The sequence below is a fragment of the Crocodylus siamensis genome, chromosome 9, assembly GCF_052110815.1.
Source record: "Crocodylus siamensis isolate JL-2025a chromosome 9, ASM5211081v1, whole genome shotgun sequence".
In the NCBI taxonomy this organism is placed as follows: Eukaryota; Metazoa; Chordata; order Crocodylia; family Crocodylidae; genus Crocodylus; species Crocodylus siamensis.
Genome location: NC_143403.1, coordinates 73,957,862 through 73,974,735, shown reverse-complemented (window position 1 = coordinate 73,974,735; position 16,874 = coordinate 73,957,862). Strand labels below are relative to the sequence as shown.

Below are 16,874 nucleotides of genomic sequence, written 5' to 3'. Positions count from 1 at the left end.
CTTCCTGACATTGCATTATTCTTCCAGCTGGGATATAATTTTAATAAAAATAATCATTAGGAAGGCTCCTTCGGGCGCAGCTTCAGAAGCCCTGGACGTCGGGCTGCTGCGGGGAGGCGGACGCTCCCGGTAAGAGCGGTAGGTGACGGTGGTGGAGCCAGCTCTGCCGCGAGAGGACAGTCCATCTCGTGTCCAGTGGCACACGGCGGGATGGATGCCCGGGGAGGGGCAGGGAAGGAAAGGAGCCCTGCCCCACCCATTGCACGTGTCCAGTCCGGGAGCTGGGCACTGCTGGTGGAGGGTAAATCAGGAAGAGCATAGATTACCCAGGCGAGCAGGCTTCCCTGCCCCGGTGCCAGGCTGCCAGCGGGAGAACAGCGTTTGCAAGGCCTGCCCGCAGCTCTGGGGGAGACATGGGCTTGCCTGGGGAGGGAAAGGCAGGCTCTGTCCTGCTCCAGTGGCTCCCGTGGGGGCAGCCCTGGCACATCCCTGACCCAGGGCAAGGCGCTCGCTTGGGGCGGCTGGGAGTAGCTCATGGTTTGGGGCTCGGTGCTGAACCGGGTCATCAGAATAGTCGCGTCAGGGCTGCCCATTTGGGGGTTTTCTCACCAAAAACACCCGAGGGTTGGTTTCATCAAGAACAAAGCCGTTCCTTCCACCCGCCGGGGATGCTTGTTTGGGAGGTACATGTAAAGAAGCTGGAGGAGCTGTGGCCTCACACTGTGGCCCAGCGGTCGGGGTCTTCTGCCAGGGCGTGGGAGCACCTCTCGCCGCCTGAGGGGATCTGCGTCCCCGTCTCCCGCCTCTGAGACAGGCAGTGGGCGTCCGCAGAGCGGTGCTCTCAGCCTCTGCTCTTGCAGCCAGTCCCTGCTGCACGGACAGTCTGCAGGCACCTTCTGCAGCATCAGAGCCACTCTTTTTTCAGTAAATAAATAGTTCATCACATCTAAATCATCTCCCAGCTCCTCCTCGCGGCGCCAGCACGTGGTGCTCCCAAGCTCCTCTGAGCAGCCGCAGGGCTCAGCGCCCCGAGCGCAGGGAGCCTGGGAGCGAGGCAGGCGCCAGGGGAGCCTGGGCACGCCGAGACGCCTTGACAGGCTCCCGCCGGCCAGCCGGGCAGTGCCCTTGCCGGCTCCGCTTCAGAGGTCATCTTGCAGCTGTTTGCAGTGCCCCCGGGCCTGGGAGCACTGCTGTGCTGTGCGGCACGTGGGAAGCCTCGGGGCGTCCAGGCCCTGGTGCGGGGTCGGCATGCCGGCTGCGGCCGTGCTGAGGCATCAGCTCTATCTAGGACACGGCCCCCGCACCTGGCGTGGTGCCTCGCTTCTGGGCCCAGTCGTCCCTGCCAGGTGGACGCGGAGTCCTGCTCCCAGGCACCCTTGGGGCGGTCGGGAGGAGAAGCCGAGTTTCAAGCACTGTCCTGTTAAACGGCAGGTCTGGTCTGGTCTGATCTGTTTGGGTGGGAACAAGCCTGGATCCCCAGTCTTTGCCCTTGAAGGATAAGGGACCCCTCTCCCCTGCCCTGATTGTGCCTGCTGCTGGTGGGACTGGTGCAAGGGTGAGACTGGAGCAGCCAGGATGGGCTCTGGTTGCTGGCTGTGGCTCTGGGTGAGCGAGTGGGGCTGGAGCCCAGGCAGCAAGGACGGCCCTGGCCCAAGCCCAGAGCAGATGACTGGGGTCCAGCGGGCCTCAAAGAAGGTTGGGCGGGGTGGGAACCGTCCCTCCAGCAGTCCCAAACTTACCTTGTCTGAGAAGCCCTCCTGGTCCATGCAGCTGCTCTCACACTTCCCTCCTCTCTCCCCACAGGCAGCATCCTCGGCCCTGAGCAGCCTGGGCCACGTGTACACGGCCATCGGCGACTACCCCAACGCGCTGGCCAGCCACAAGCAATGTGTCCTGCTGGCCAAGCAGTCCAAGGACGAGCTCTCAGAGGCCCGGGAGCTGGGCAACATGGGGGCCGTGTACATTGCCATGGGGGACTTTGAGAACGCCGTGCAGTGCCACGAGCAGCACCTCGGCATCGCCAAGGCCATGGGCAACCAGCGCGAGGAGGCGCGCGCCTACAGCAACCTGGGCAGCGCCTACCACTACCGGCGCAACTTCGACAAGGCCATGTCCTACCACAACCACGTGCTGGAGCTGGCCCAGGAGCTGGCCGAGAAGGCCATCGAGATGCGCGCCTACGCTGGGCTGGGCCACGCCGCCCGCTGCATGCAGGACCTGGAGAGGGCCAAGCAGTACCACGAGGAGCAGCTGCACATTGCTGAGAGCCTGCAGGACCGAGCCGCCGAGGGCAGAGCCTCTTCCAACCTAGGTAAGGCCCCACCTGCCGTGGACATCGGTCCCCGCGTGCTCGAGGTCCCACGGCTGATCTCTGCTTTGCAGCCCAGGGAGCACCTGGGCCAGGTCCAGGCAGAGCCAATCTGCCAAGCCCATGCAAAGAGTAGCAGCATTGGGGCAGCACCCACCCTGTCTGCCTCTCGCTGGTCTGGCCTTCCTCTGGGAGGGAGGGTTTTAATTAGGTTGGAGGGGACCCTGCCCCACGGCAGTTGCTTCCTGCCCTGGGATCCCCTGCCAGGGGCAAAGCTGTATGTATCCCAGCAGCAGACCCCTTCGTGGGACCTTGTCTGCCCGGCAGCCGGGGCAGCGGAAGGCCCCTGGCCTGCTGGCCACCCCGGGAATCCCAGTGCTCGCAGGCTGCCCCACACTGTAAATTAGCTTCTACTTCTGCCTGGCAGTTGGCACTCGGTTCATTTGTAGATGCTAATTGTGCGCTGATGTTATCAGCAGCAGGTAATTGAAATGGGCTTGATGAATTGCTTAATTTCTTTTAATAGCTGAGTCTTCAAGAGCTGAATGAAGAAGATAAGGTGAACAGGAGAAAACACAACAGCCCCGCTTTCCAATTAGCGCCCGGCCTCCTTCCTCCTTTACACACATTATGGCAAACCTGCGAGGCTAAGTGGGTTGATGAGGCAAGGGGCCCACCCTTGAGCCAGCGCCCAGCACTGATAACGTTTCTATTAGCATAGCAGGGGAATGGGGGTGCCGCTGGGAAGCCGACATCCCCATGTGTTTGTCAAGGGATTTAGCAAAATACCCGATTGCAGCAAAGAGCTTATTGTAGCTGCGTCTGCCGCGGGCGCAGGAGGAGGTCCCGGCTGGGGATCAGCACAGGCGGGGGCTGTCTGCCAGGTTGTGCTGCCTGACGGCGAGGAAGGAGAGGCGAGCACCGTGCAGCGAGACCTGGGTGTGCAGCAGGCTCTCCGGGGCAAGGCCCAGAGGAGGGGGGGGTGCTTCCCGGGCTCTGTGGCCAAGCCCTGCCCTTGGCCGGGGGCAAGCTCTCGGCTCTCAGCCATGCCCCTGGGCTCTGCTGCCTGCCGGAGGGAGGCACTCGCTCCCTGCTGGGTTTGTCAGGGCAGTTTGAGGGGTCTGTTAGCTGTGTACCTTGAGCAGCTGAGACCTCGGGCCTCCGCCGGCATGGGTTGTTGGGGGGACATGGCACGGCCTCGCGGAGCTCATGGCGCATCTCCGGGGTGGGAGCAGGTGAGCTGGCAGGGAAGGGGGGATTGGTCCCTGCTGCTCTCAGCCCGGCAGAACTTGTGCCCTCACTTGCCCGTGCCCCTGCCTGCGGGAGCCCCAGGCCTGCGAGCGAGATCCCGCTGCCCGCGCAGAATTGGGGTTGCCAAATAGCCGACCGAGGGGCCTTTCTTGTCCCTCGCCTGGGCCTTTGGCACCTTCTGGTTCGGTCGCTCGGAGCCAGCAGGCAAACTGCTGGCAGGGAAATGCGGCGGAGCGCTGGGCTGAGCTGCTCTCTGCACGCAGGGTTTCACCGCAGCCGCTTTGTCTCGTCCCAGAAGGAGCCCTGCACTGCTGGGAGGCACTCGTGCAGGCTCGCGCTCTCTTCCGAGGACCTCCCGCGTGCTCGCTTTGGTCCTTCGTGCGCTTGCCGCTTTGCCAGCTCTGAGCCCACCGAGGCCACTTGGGATTAGGAAACTCTTCTCGCTGAGATAATCGGTCTCGCAGCCGCTTTGTCCTCAGCGGTGCTTACGTCGTCTGATTCCAGAAATGTTTCTGGAGGATCATGGGCAGGGCGGCGTGCAGTGGAGAATGTTTTTCTTTAATTGGATTGAAGCCGAAATGTAACTTTGAGCCAGTAATGCTGACTCAGCCGCTCCACACTCGACTTCAGAGCGGCTTTCCTAGCTTCTGCGCTCAGGGGCTCACATTTCAGCCGACACTGGAGTTGCGCCTCGCTGTCCTCGGCTCTGCCAGAGTTGAGTTACGCTGAGAAAAGAAAACGTGCGGTTCTTGTTGAGAAAGTCCATTAATGCCATTTAAAATGCATCCAGTCCCAATTAAAAAGTCAAGTCTTAATTGTCTTTCATCTAATCCACATGTAAAACAAAACCTCATCAAAATAACCACACTGGCAGGCAGAAATGTCTCTGACTGTGTGTTTCTGAGCCAGGATGTCAGAGTTGGCCTCTTTGCTGAAACAACACAAATTCTCTGTTTGCATTTCCCTGATTGAGATGGAAGGCTCTCCTCGCTGCATTATCTAATGCCGAGCGAGACAGAGACAGAATATAACATAGCCCAGCTGCTGGAGGGCTCTGCAGGGAGATATAATATGCTCTCTGACTCAGTAAGCAGAAGGTAATGGACTGAGGGCAAGTCGCAAGTTATCAAGCCCTTCACAACAAGGAGAGCTGGAGTTTAACCAGAAGTCTCAGCCTGTCAGCCTCCGCAAAGCAGATGGTGTTTTCCAACTGCACAGCCCCATCTCGAGAGCTGCCTCCTCGGCCCCTGCAGCTCAGAGCTCGGCTTCTGGCCACGTCAACGGGGCACTTCGTCTTATTAGCAAAAGCTGGTTTTCAGTCTTCCGTAGCAGCTAATGGGTGCTCAGCACCGACTGAGGGAACTTCTGCTTCCTCTCATCAGCTTCCCACCAAGCCCGGCGTAGGCTGCTCGTATTGCCGCGCAAAGGGAGGAATGTACATCTCAGCCTAGGCCTGGCGGCTCTGCCGTATTTGCAGGGGAGATTAGGAAAATGAGCTAAATCCCTTATAGATAATCACTGCAAATCCCAAATAGCCTTGGAGAATGAGCTTGGAAGTAGCATGCGCGTGAGCTGTGCGTCACCCGTGGGACCCCCGGCACGTCTGCACGCGCCTCGGGCAGGCGGCAGGTGCAGCAGGCTTTGCCCCTTTGCGTACTGGGCATCTCGGCCCCCGCCCCTGCCAGGATCGTGCGTGTCCGTGGGGTGGGGTGAGAGTCCAGGGTAGACAGTTTGCAGGTTCGTTTTCCTCAGATAAGTGTCAGGATCCCGCACAAAGGAACTAAATACGCTAGCTCTGCTTTTAATCGCCAGGGGATGGGAACCGCAACTGCAGCGAAGTTGCAGGCAGCGCTGGCTCTGTCTGAAGAGGCACAGCGGCGGAAGCTGATGCTTGTCAGACAGACACTTGCTCCTCTTGGAAGAACAGAAACGACGCTTGGAGAGGCAACTTCTCACGCTCATCTTTAGCCCACAGACTTTTTAACCGTTTGGGGAGTCACGAGCATGGAAACAAGTGTCCAATTCGGAAATCGTCTCGGGCACCTTTTGAGCATCTGAATATATAAAGAACAGGGACCTGCTATGCTGTTGGGGTAGAGTTAGACAAGTTTTTGTGTGCAGGTCTGATCACAGCATGGTATCTGTTGGCTATTGTGCCAATTTTCCCTGAAAACCAATTGTTTTAGTGGTTAGTTTTCCCCTCCCCTGGCTTTCCTGGTGGGTGCAGATCTACATTTTGCCCTTCCTGCCCAAAAAATTAATTTGAAAAATCAGTTGTGGTGCAACTGCAATAAGCAGTGGATGAAGATAGTTATATGACGTTAGCCCAAGGGCCCGGGAGCACGGCTGACTGCTGGAAGCAGGGCTGCGTGTCCCGTGCTGGAGGCCGAGCCACCTGCAGTCATTCCCGTGCCAGCTGGATGATGTTTAGGTTTGTGAAATACCTGCTAGGAAGTGGAGTGAGGCTCAGGCTGTGATATTAAATAGGTGACTCACATGGGAGAGATTTGCTGACCAGATGCAGCGTTGGGTGCTGGCAGCAGGGAGGGATTCAAACCCGGTGTGCGCTTGTTGGGGAGAAGCAGGAAGGTGTGATGTTAGCATGCCCCCGCACCCCTTGGGAAGGGGTTATGGGGACAAGGGGCTGCACTGCTTACAGCTGTAGAGAGGCCAGGTAATGAGGAAAAGTACCAGATTGGGAGTTGGAAACTAGGCAGGGCAAGGGCAGCGACCTGTGGGGCCATGAGTGCCCGCAGGAAGGGCAAGGCCGGCATGCCCTTGAAGGCGGCGTGTCGCGCAGTTGGCAAGGAGAGAAGATCCTGAGCGATCGCGTGGCCTCGGCTCTTTGACAGCTTGTCTCCTGCGTCTCCTTGGCTGCGGCTTTGCTGAAGGAAGCTGCTTGCAGAGTCCTGAAGGATCAGTTGCAGGCAAGTGCTGCGCTTTTCCAGGCCGGGCGGCCTGACTTTGTGCCCTTCGGTGTCATCTTTGGAGATGGGCAGGATGTTTTTTGGCAGACGGTCGAGCTACAGTTTCAGGTGTCCTGAAATCCTGTGCGAATTCAGCCGAGGTTACTGGATACTTTCCCCGGGGCAGGGGAGGATCACAGTGAGACCACCGACAGCCTGGCGAGCGCTGCAGAGCGTGGCAGCCCCTGTCCATCCCACAGCTCAGGGCTTGAAGTGCTCTCCCGAGCTGAAGAAGGCCTTGCTGGTCCCAGTCACACAGGGTGAGCAACTCCAGTCCTCCATAGTGGTCCCAGCAGTGTGGGGTGAGCTGCCCCAGTCCTCCTTGTCTTTCCTCCCTCGGGGCGCTCAGCCCGTCCGTCATGTCTCGTGCGGGCGGCTCTGGCTGTGGTCAGGCTGGCCGGCTGCCTGGGACCCCCTTTGAAGTACAAGCTGACAGTGTGCGAGTGACTCAGCCCCTCGGTGTTTCACGGGACAGTGCACTGCTGGCGGCTTCCTCCTGGTGTGACTGGCTCGGAGGGCAGACAGGCTGCCAATGGCCCGTGCGGCGGGATGTGCCGTGGAGCAGGGGCCTGGATGCCGGTCCCCTGCACCGCTCCATTGCTTGCGCGGCTTTGCCTTGGCTGCTGTGGCGCACGGAGCCCAGCTGCAGACTGGGGCAGCCCAGTGCATTGGCTCCCGTTGACCCGCAGGTCTCAGTTTCGGCTGCAAAGGAAAGCAGAGCGAGAGCGGGTATCCCTGGCATGTGGGTCTGCATCTAGCTGTCCCCTCCTGAGCTGAGCCTGCAAATCGCATGGGGCATACGGCTTTCCCCCCGCCTGATGAGTGGGAGGGTGCAGGGCAGGGCACGTTGCTAGTCAGCCGGGAGTAGGTGTGAGGGTGAGTCTCTCCCATGCGGTAGGCACTTCAGGAGCTGCTGCCTGGGCCCAGGAGCTGCCAGGGTTTTCTGCCCTGAGCAACCTCCGTTTCCCAGGCAAGAGCAGCTTGCTTGTGGACAGTTCTGCCACTGGATCAGCTACTTCCCCTCCCCCGAGCCTTTCTCGGAGACGCCTGCCGTTGAGGGAGTCAGGGCAGGGTTAGGGCATCACGCACTTGTTTCTGTAAGTTCCCTGATGCCTTTTACCGCCTGTGTTTTCACGTGTGCCAGAGCTGGGAGGAGTGTGCCATGTGACCAGGCTGTCTCCCAGCCTGGTGCTGTGTGCATTCGTCAGCCTCTGCATCCAGACAGATGCTCTGGGACGTGTCGTTCTGGTCCCGGAGGGGAAGCCCTGGGCCCTGCAGTCTGCAGGGCGCTAACTGATTGCAGAGGAGCTGAGCATAGGGACGGGGGCAACTAGGGAGGAAATGGGGAATGACTGGCTGGCTGCACTTCAGAGGCACCTCCTGCCACTTGCGTGGCAAGAGCAAGTCCTGGTCGCCAGGCGCACAGGGGCCTCTCTCTGAAAACCTTCTCCTCTCCCGTAGCAGGACAAGCCTTGGTCATTTCTGAGACTTATCTCTTCATTGCAAGCGTCACTGTGATGCTTTCCCTGTGCCTCCCGGGAACACCAGCCTATCCCGTGCTTGCTCTGGACCCTGCGGTACTGGAAGGCCGCCCTGAACTTTCTGGATGCTTCAGGGCAGCCGCCCAAGTGCTTTCAAAAACCCCTGGGATTCAGGACAGCCCCAGATGGTCCTTTGCTGTTCCACGGGGCCGTTCTTGCCACTGTTCTTGGCTATGGCTGCAGTGCTGGCACCCACACCAGGCTCCACTGCCCCGGGTGCGGGGCAGATGGAGAGAGGTGCATCCTGCTGCAGACTGAGACTATGGGAGCAGATGTGCAGAGGGCCGTGGGGCTGGCCCTGGCAGAGCCATCCGGGGGCAGCAGCCCGGAGCCAAGTGGCCAGAGCTCGGTGTGCGGGGAGACACGAGGACGCAGCGGGGGAGAGCAGGGGTCCCTGGAGCTCGGGTGGGGGCAGGGTGCGGAGAGGGAGGGGACGCACCTGGAATTGCCAGCTCCTGTGTGGCAGGTTTGGCCCCGTTCGACACGGCTGCACCCTGCCCTTCAGCCGGGTCAGTCTGGGAGCTTTCTGCCCTCAGTTTTGCAAGCCCTGGAGACGTGGCCATGGGCTGCAGCCCCCATCTCCTCCCTGACTGACTGCACTGTGCTCCGTTGGGGCCGGGTTTTATTCCCAGGCCTGATGCCTCTAGGATTAATGAGGCATTTATGCTGTGTGAAGAAGCGATTTACGAATGTGCTTTTACCTCCAATGAGCCTCATTGATGAGTTCATTAACGCCCTGCAGCAGCCACTCCGGTCCAGGATGATTGGTGACTGCTCTCTCCAGGCTGCCACGCTTTGGTGCGGCGCTCCCCGCTGAGCTGAGCTGTCGCGCGGTGAGGCGGGCTGAGCACTGGCCTGAGGCCCGTGTGGGAGGCGGCAGGGCGAGCATGCGGCTGTGGGATGTTAGCGCCCACGTGGGATGCAGGATGCTCCTGCGGGCATGGGGTTTGGAGCATGGGTGCAGGGAGCATCCCTGGGCGATCGGGTGACTGGGAAACAGTGAGCGTGGGCCCGGGTGCGGACCTATGTGCGGACAATGCCAGAAGAGTCGCCTGTCTCCAAAGAAAGAAAGAAAGAGACTTGGGGTCATGACTGACCACAAGATGAACATGAGCCTGCAATGTGATGCTGTGGCTAGGAAAGTGACCAAAACGCTGGCTTGCACCCATAGATGCTTCTCAAGCAAATCCCAGGATGTCCTTCTCCCCCTGTACTGGGCCTTGGTGAGGCCGCAGCTGGAGTACTGCGTCTGGTTTTGGGCTCCACAATTCAAAAAGGATGTGGAGAAGCTTGAGAGAGTCCAGAGGAGAGCCACGCGCATGATCGGAGGTCAGGAAAACAGATCTTACGATGACAGGCTGAGAGCCATGGGACTCTTTAGCCTGCAAAAGCGCAGGCTCAGGAGTGATCTGATGGCCGCCTGTAAGTTTATCAGGGGTGACCACCAGGATCTGGGGGAACGTCTGTTCACCAGAGCGCCCCAAGGGATGACGAGGTCGAACGGTCACAAACTCCTGCAAGACCGTTTCAGGCTGGACATAAGGAAGAATTTCTTTCCTGTCCGAGCCCCCAAGGTCTGGAACAGTCTGCCAGCGGGGGTGGTTCAAGCACCTACATTGAACACCTTCAAGAGTAAATTGGATGCTTATCTTGCTGGGATCCTATGACCCCAGCTGACTTCCTGCCCTTTGGGCAGGGGGCTGGACTCGATGATCTCCCGAGGTCCCTTCCAGCCCTAATGTCTATGAAATCTATGAAATGAAAATCTCTCCCACCCATGCAGGCTGTCCTGCCTCCGGGCCCGTATTCAGTACCCTGCTTACTGAGAACTAAGGCAAAGTGTTCAGCTAATTTTAGGCCGCCCCTACTCTCCCCCATCCGAGGCTCCACTGCTGCTCCCGTGGTCCCCTCCACGTTCAAGTCCCTGAGGTCTTCAGTCACCAGCTGGCTTCACTGATGAGTTTCCCAAGTTTGTCCTTTTGGCTTCAGAAACCTCAGAGGGAGACTGACCCAGGCTATCCATCGCCTCCGGTCGGCTCTGCGGCTGAGGACGCACTTTGCCAGCCTCGCGTTGGGAGTGTCTGGGTCCAGCCGTTTGTGGTATTTTTCCGTTGGTTTCTGTCCCGCAGGAGGGGGAGCTCGCTGCTGCTGCCTTCTAGCGCGGTTGCTTTTTGCAGCTTCAGGACAGATCTGGGAGAGAGGCGATTCCCCGGTGCTCGGTGCCTCTGCTGTGTTAGCAAGGGCAGACGCAGGCGCAGGCGGGGCTCTGCCTGCAGAGGTGAGCGTGGGATCGGACTGACTTCCCCAGGTTTTCCCTCGAGGCTGCCCCGCTCGGAGCAGTTGGCGAGGAAGGGGTCTGTGCGTCATGACGCTTTTCCCACCACGTCCGTAAGCTGCCCTTTCCAGGGAGTTGGCATGTCTAGCCGAGGGCTGTGATGGGGTGAGTACCTCTCCCTCGCCCAGCACCCACCATGTCCAGCCGTGTGGGGCGAGCAGTGCGGGCCCTCCCGTCCCTCCCAGGCAAGCTGCTGCGTGCGGCTCAGCAGTGTCTTGCGTTAGCCCAGACGGGGGGCTGCATTTCCAACCCTTCCCGTGACTGCGTCACAGCGGGCTTGCTCTGGGGAGGTCGCTGGCGTGGCCAAGGCCCCCTGGCCCCAGGTGAGGGACCCTGCGGGAGGGCCGGGCGGGCGTCTGGCGCTCACACCCGCACCTCTCCCGTGAAGGCGGTGGATGCTGCGGTGTCTCCTCTCCTTGCTTTGGCTGTCAGACTGGAGACCGTGAGGCTGGAGGGTGCAGTGGGGGGACCCTGGAGGCTGGGCCCTGGGTCCCAGAGAGGGCAGGGCCGGCCCTGGTTTCCTGTGGGCACCCCGGGGTCCGAGGGCTGGCCCAGCGGGAACGGGGCCCTTGGGAACCGAGTAACGGGGTCGAGGCTGCAGGGTCTCAGTGTCCCAGGGCAGGCAGAGCGGGAGAGGACTGTGGGGTGACTGGGAAAGCAGCAGCAGGATGGAGGGGGGTCTGGCAGAGCCGTGTGGGGTGCTGGCCTGTCCGGAGAGCCCTCGGCTTAGACCCGTCCGCGTGTTCCCATCGCGGCGGAAACGAAGCGGGCCGTCGGTGGAGTGGGCACAGACGAAGCACCTGTCCCTGCTTCCACCATGCCTCCCTGCCCCTTCCCCCAGGGCTGCCTGCTGGCTCTGGTGCTGGGACCTGCTGCATCTGCCGTCCTGGGTCTCTGTGCCCTGGGGTCCTGAAGCCCTGCACTCCAGGCCCCCAGTTGTGCTAGCGGGATCCTCGCTGCCGCCTCAGTGCTGCGGTTCCTCCATGCCAGGGGAGCGGCGGTTCTCCCCCGGGTGTGGAGGGCAGGGGCTAGCCCAGGTGTGGCACTCCAGCGCCTGGCTGGGAAGGGGAGAGGATGCGTCCTGCAGAGCACCAGGGCGTGCGGGTAGCCGTGGGTCATGCTGGGGGGCGGTTTGGGGACTAAGCCTGGGGCTGCAGGGAAGTGTAGCAATGGTTTCAGCTACTCCTGTTGCTTTGCAGGGATAATCCACCAGATGAAAGGCGACTATGACACTGCATTGAAACTGCACAAGACCCACCTGTCCATCGCCCAGGAGCTGAACGACTACGCCGCCCAGGGCAGGGCCTACGGCAACATGGGCAATGCCTACAATGCCTTGGGCATGTACGACCAGGCAGTGAAGTACCACCGGCAGGAGCTGCAGATCTCCATGGAGGTGAACGACCGGGCCTCCCAGGCCTCCACGCACGGGAACCTGGCGGTGGCCTACCAGGCTCTGGGTGCCCACGACCGGGCCCTGCAGCACTACCAGAACCACCTCAACATTGCTCGGGAGCTGCGGGATATCCAGAGCGAGGCCCGGGCCCTCAGCAACCTGGGCAACTTCCACTGCTCACGCGGGGAGTACGTGCAGGCTGCCCCCTACTACGAGCAGTACCTGCGCCTGTCCCCCGAGCTGCAGGACATGGAGGGCGAGGGGAAGGTCTGCCACAACCTGGGCTATGCCCACTACTGCCTGGGCAACTATGAGGAGGCAGTGAAGTACTATGAGCAGGACCTGGCCCTAGCCAAGGACCTGCACGACAAGCTGAGCCAAGCCAAGGCCTACTGCAACCTGGGCCTGGCCTTCAAGGCCCTGACGGACTTCGGCAGGGCCGAGGAGTGCCAGAAGTACCTGCTCTCCCTGGCCCAGTCCTTGAACAATTCCCAGGCCAAATTCCGCGCCCTGGGCAACCTGGGGGACATTTTTGTCTGTAAAAAGGATGTAAATGGTGCAATAAAGTTCTACGAGCAGCAGCTGAGCTTGGCCCATCATGTCAAGGACAGGAGGCTGGAGGCCAGCGCCTACGCAGCCCTGGGCTCTGCCTACCGCATGATACAGAAGTGCGACAAGGCTTTGGGCTACCACACGCAGGAGCTGGAGGTGTACCAGGAGCTGGGGGACATGCCTGGCGAGTGCCGAGCCCATGGCCACCTTGCGGCTGTGTACATGTCCCTGGGGAAGTACACCATGGCGTTCAAGTGTTATGAGGAGCAGCTGGAGCTTGGGCAGAAGCTGAAGGACCCCAGCATTGAGGCCCAGGTCTACGGCAACATGGGCATCACCAAGATGAACATGAACGTCATGGAGGAAGCCATCGGCTACTTCGAGCAGCAGCTGGCCATGCTGCAGCAGCTCAGCGGCAATGAGGCGGTGCTGGACCGAGGCCGGGCCTACGGGAACCTGGGGGACTGCTATGAGGCACTGGGGGACTACGAAGAAGCCATCAAGTATTACGAGCAGTACTTGTCAGTAGCTCAGAGCCTGAATCGCATGCAGGACCAGGCCAAGGCCTACCGGGGCCTGGGAAACGGGCACAGGTAACCACCCGCAGGGCCTGGGCTTGAGAAAAACATGGTGGACGTGCCCGGGGTGGTGCTTCTGTTCTGTGGGGCGTGCCGTGCTTTGCACAAACCCGTCTCACGTGTGGTACATGGGGTACACGCTCCCCACATGGGTTGGTACCAGGGAACTGGCCCGAGATGTGGAAGCGAGTCCATGTGCTGGACGTCCACACATACACAGCACGAGGGGGGGCACTAGCGCTTGGGTGTGAGGAGGGAGGTGTGTGCACACATGCCCCCCTCATGCTGTGTGCGTGTAGGGCTGATTGCACAGGGGACATGTTGCTGGCTGTGGGCACAGGAGGTGTGTACACAGATGCACATCCACATATTTGGGCATGTCCCGGAATGCTTGCAGGTGCCCGGGGTGCACGGGCATGTGTTGGGGGGGGGGGGGGGGGCGGTGTAGAAGGGGCACAGTGGGCACAGCGGTGCTGGCTGGGGGCTGAGGGTAAGGCTGCTCGAGCTCTGCTGTGGCCCCGACGCAGCATGCAGTGGAGCAGCTGTGGCCCTTCTGGGAGTCCTGGAAGCAGAGGGGAGGCCTCCCTCCCAGTGCCGGCTGCAGGACACCCGGGCTGTAGCCCCGGCAGGGCAGGAAGGTGGGTCCATCCTGGCCCAGATGCGGGGTGACGTGGCTGCTCTCCCCGCAGGGCCATGGGCAGCTTGCAACAGGCGCTCGTGTGCTTCGAGAAGCGGCTGGTGGTGGCTCATGAGCTGGGTGAAGCCTTCAACAAGGCGCAGGCCTACGGGGAGCTGGGGAGCCTGCACAGCCAGCTGGGGAACTACGAGCAGGCCATCTCCTGCCTGGAGCGCCAGCTCAACATCGCCCGGGAGATGAAGGACCGGGCCCTGGAGAGCGACGCGGCCTGCGGCCTGGGGGGCGTCTACCAGCAGATGGGCGAGTACGACACGGCGCTGCAGTACCACCAGCTGGACCTGCAGATCGCCGAGGAGACCAACAACCCCACGTGCCAGGGCCGGGCTTACGGGAACCTGGGGCTCACCTACGAGTCGCTGGGCACCTATGAGAGGGCTGTGGTCTACCAGGAGCAGCACCTCAGCATCGCCGCCCAGATGAACGACCTGGTGGCCAAGACGCTGTCCTACAGCAGCCTTGGGCGGACGCACCACGCCCTGCAGAACTACTCGCAGGCCGTCATGTACCTGCAGGAAGGTAGGCAGCCCGGTGCCCACGGAGGGACAGGGCGGGCAAGGGGCGTCGGGGTGGAGGGCGGAGACGGCTGAGGGGGTGGCGAGAGAGCGTGTGCAAGCGTGTGCTTGCATGTCATAGCTGTGATGCCAGGCTCTGCAGCCGCCAGCACGCTCCACCCTGGCACTGCCCTGCCGGCGGCCAAGCCCCACAGGCTTTTGTGCGGTAGCCGGTCGAGGCTGGCAGAGTCTCACAGAAGAACCAGCAGCAGAAGTGGGTCTGCACCTTCCTGGAGGCCTCGGGACTAGCTTGGCCCGAGTCCTGACCCTGGCAGGCTTCAGCTGACCTGTCTCGGAGACTTCCTCCTCGGGTGACTTTCCAACCCACGACAGGGCACAAAGGTTGTACGTACCAGGGTCTGGCTCCCGTGGCCTCGGAGCCAGCTCCTCCTCCTCCAAGGCGTCGAGTAGGAATGAGACCTGTAAACCGGTGCTCTCTCAGCCTGCGTGCGAGCGGGGCGGCGAGGCAGGCGAGGGTGGAGAGCGTGGGCACGTGGAGCGGCCGCAGGGGAGGCAGCCGTCGCCTCAGCCAGCGCGGAGCCTGTGGGGCTGCAGCGCGGCCCAGGCCCGAGCGGCGTCTGCTCCCGGTGGCAGCAGCACGATGGAGAAGGCGAGCAGAGGGAGCGCGGGGAGCTCTGCCGCAGACTGATAGATTAATTACTCCAGTTAGCCTGGATTTCCTGGAATTGACCTTGGCAGCAAGCCGAGGGGATTTCAGTTCAATTGGCGATGGTGGGGAATGAAACGCGGTCCCTCCTGTGGCAGCAGCGGGCACGAGGCCCTGCAGCGCTGCTCCGCGGGGTGCCCCACCTGCTGCTGCCTTGGGGACAACAGCGGCAGTGCTACCAGAGCCATCTCCAGCCCCAGGTGGGAGACGGGCAATGGCTCTGGTGGCACTAGTCCGCCCAGCGCGGCCTGGCTTGTCTGCAGCATCAGGGCTGTGTGATGGAGGCCCGTGTGCCACGGCCTGTGGCAGGGGGGACATGAGACACCTGTCTCTCGTGCTCCACGTGCTGGTGCCTCCCTCCAGCCGCTGCCCCCAGCCCCGCTGCGCTGTTCGGGGTCCCGCTCACTCTGCTTCCCTTCCAGGCCTGAGGCTGGCGGAGCAGCTGGGCCGCAGAGAGGACGAAGCCAAAATCCGCCATGGCCTGGGCCTCTCCCTCTGGGCGAGCGGGAACCTGGAGGAGTCGCAGCACCAGGTAGGCTGTGGCAGGACTGCTCTCATCCCCTGCCGCGTGGCCGGGCTTCGCCACTTTGGGGAGACTGCGGCCCTGCCCAGCTGAGAGCGCATTGGTGCAGCAGGGGCCAAGGGCATCACCCGGTCCCTCTCCCCTCCCAGCTCTACAGGGCGTCTGCGCTGTTTGAGACCATCCGGCACGAAGCGCAGCTGAGCACCGACTACAAGCTGTCGCTCTTCGACCTGCAGACGTCGTCCTACCAGGCCTTGCAACGGGTCCTTGTCAGCCTGGGTAAGGGGCTCGTGGGCGTGGGGCCAAGCTCTCTGCTTGCTCTGGGGTTTGACCTCTGCTCCTGAATCCCATCCCTCCCTGTGCCTGAGTTTCCCTACCTGTAACCTGCGGGTGGTTCTTCACAGGGCCCTGTTTGGATAGGGCAATCGCTGCTCTGCTCCCTTTGGGCTGTATGGGGGCTGGGCCCAGCTGCCATCACTAACCTGCTGCTCTTCTTCTCAGGCCACCACGATGAAGCCTTGGCTGTGGCAGAGAGAGGGAGGACAAGGGCGTTCGCAGATCTGCTGGTGGAGCGTCAGACGGGGCAGCAGGACTCCGACCCGTATTCTCCAGTGACCATCGAGCAGGTCCTGGAGACAGTGAATGGGCAGAGGGGACTTGTTCTCTACTACTCGCTGGCTGCAGGATACCTGTACAGCTGGCTGCTGGCCCCCGGGGCAGGTAAGGACCCTCCATGAGCTGGAGCCGGAGCATGCCGGCTCCAAGGGGAGCTGGCATGCAAAGGTAAAAGCCTCGAAATCAGAGCCAAGACGGGAGTCTGCGGCTTTGTGCCAGCCGAGGCCCTGGGTTACGGGCACCACCATCTGCTCCCACTGGTGCTGATGGAGTCTTGCCTGTATTTTGCCACCAAGTCCTTATTCCTCTGGCTTGGCGATAGCATCACGGTGTCTCTTCCGACTGCTTTTCTCTGCCCTCGTTCCCACAGCTCAGCTCGCTGAGCAGAGACGAGGGCTCGGCTCTCCCTGGGAATTAGACTTAATCCTGGTGGGTTTTGTAGGAGCTCAGTTGCAGGGATAAAGAGTGAATGCAGCTTTTGTCACCTGTGCGCAGGGACTGGCAGCTGTGTGGGGAGCTTCCTTTCATCCTTTATCTAATATTACCACGAGGAGGAAGAGAATAGGATCATCTGTGTGTGTGGGATCAAGAGGCAGCCGGGCTCAGGGGATGGGTAATGGGATATGCATCCCCCCGCCTTGAGGGCAGTCCATTGAACGCCGGCCTCGGGGCCCATCTCGTCCCGCTGTAGCTCCTTCCTTTGTTGTCACTGGGGCTCCTGCAGTGAAGGACTTGGTCTCCAGACAGTAGAGAGTGAAGGGCGTCTCCGCTGAGCACTGTCGAGAGGGATGGGGGGGGTCTCGGCTCAGTTCTTACATGCGTTCTGGGCAGCCTCATCAGAGAGACCAAGGGCGGAGGCAGCACAGCACTGGGTGCCCCCGCAGCCCTAGAGAG

General features: G+C 61.3%; 1 protein-coding gene across 4 annotated transcripts in view; it reads left to right on the top strand.

The window, feature by feature from the left end:
• The window catches only part of TTC28 (tetratricopeptide repeat domain 28), a 270,751-nt gene that overhangs the window by 225,991 nt on the left and 27,886 nt on the right, over positions 1 to 16,874 (top strand). For all 4 annotated transcript variants that reach the window (XM_090062067.1, XM_090062070.1, XM_090062068.1 and 1 more), the window contains 6 exons: positions 1,804 to 2,311; positions 11,601 to 12,942; positions 13,617 to 14,140; positions 15,265 to 15,374; positions 15,515 to 15,644; positions 15,867 to 16,085. In XM_090062067.1, coding sequence (XP_089918193.1) covers positions 1,804 to 2,311; positions 11,601 to 12,942; positions 13,617 to 14,140; positions 15,265 to 15,374; positions 15,515 to 15,644; positions 15,867 to 16,085 — 2,833 coding nt within the window. The remainder of the gene's footprint in view (positions 1 to 1,803; positions 2,312 to 11,600; positions 12,943 to 13,616; positions 14,141 to 15,264; positions 15,375 to 15,514; positions 15,645 to 15,866; positions 16,086 to 16,874) is intronic.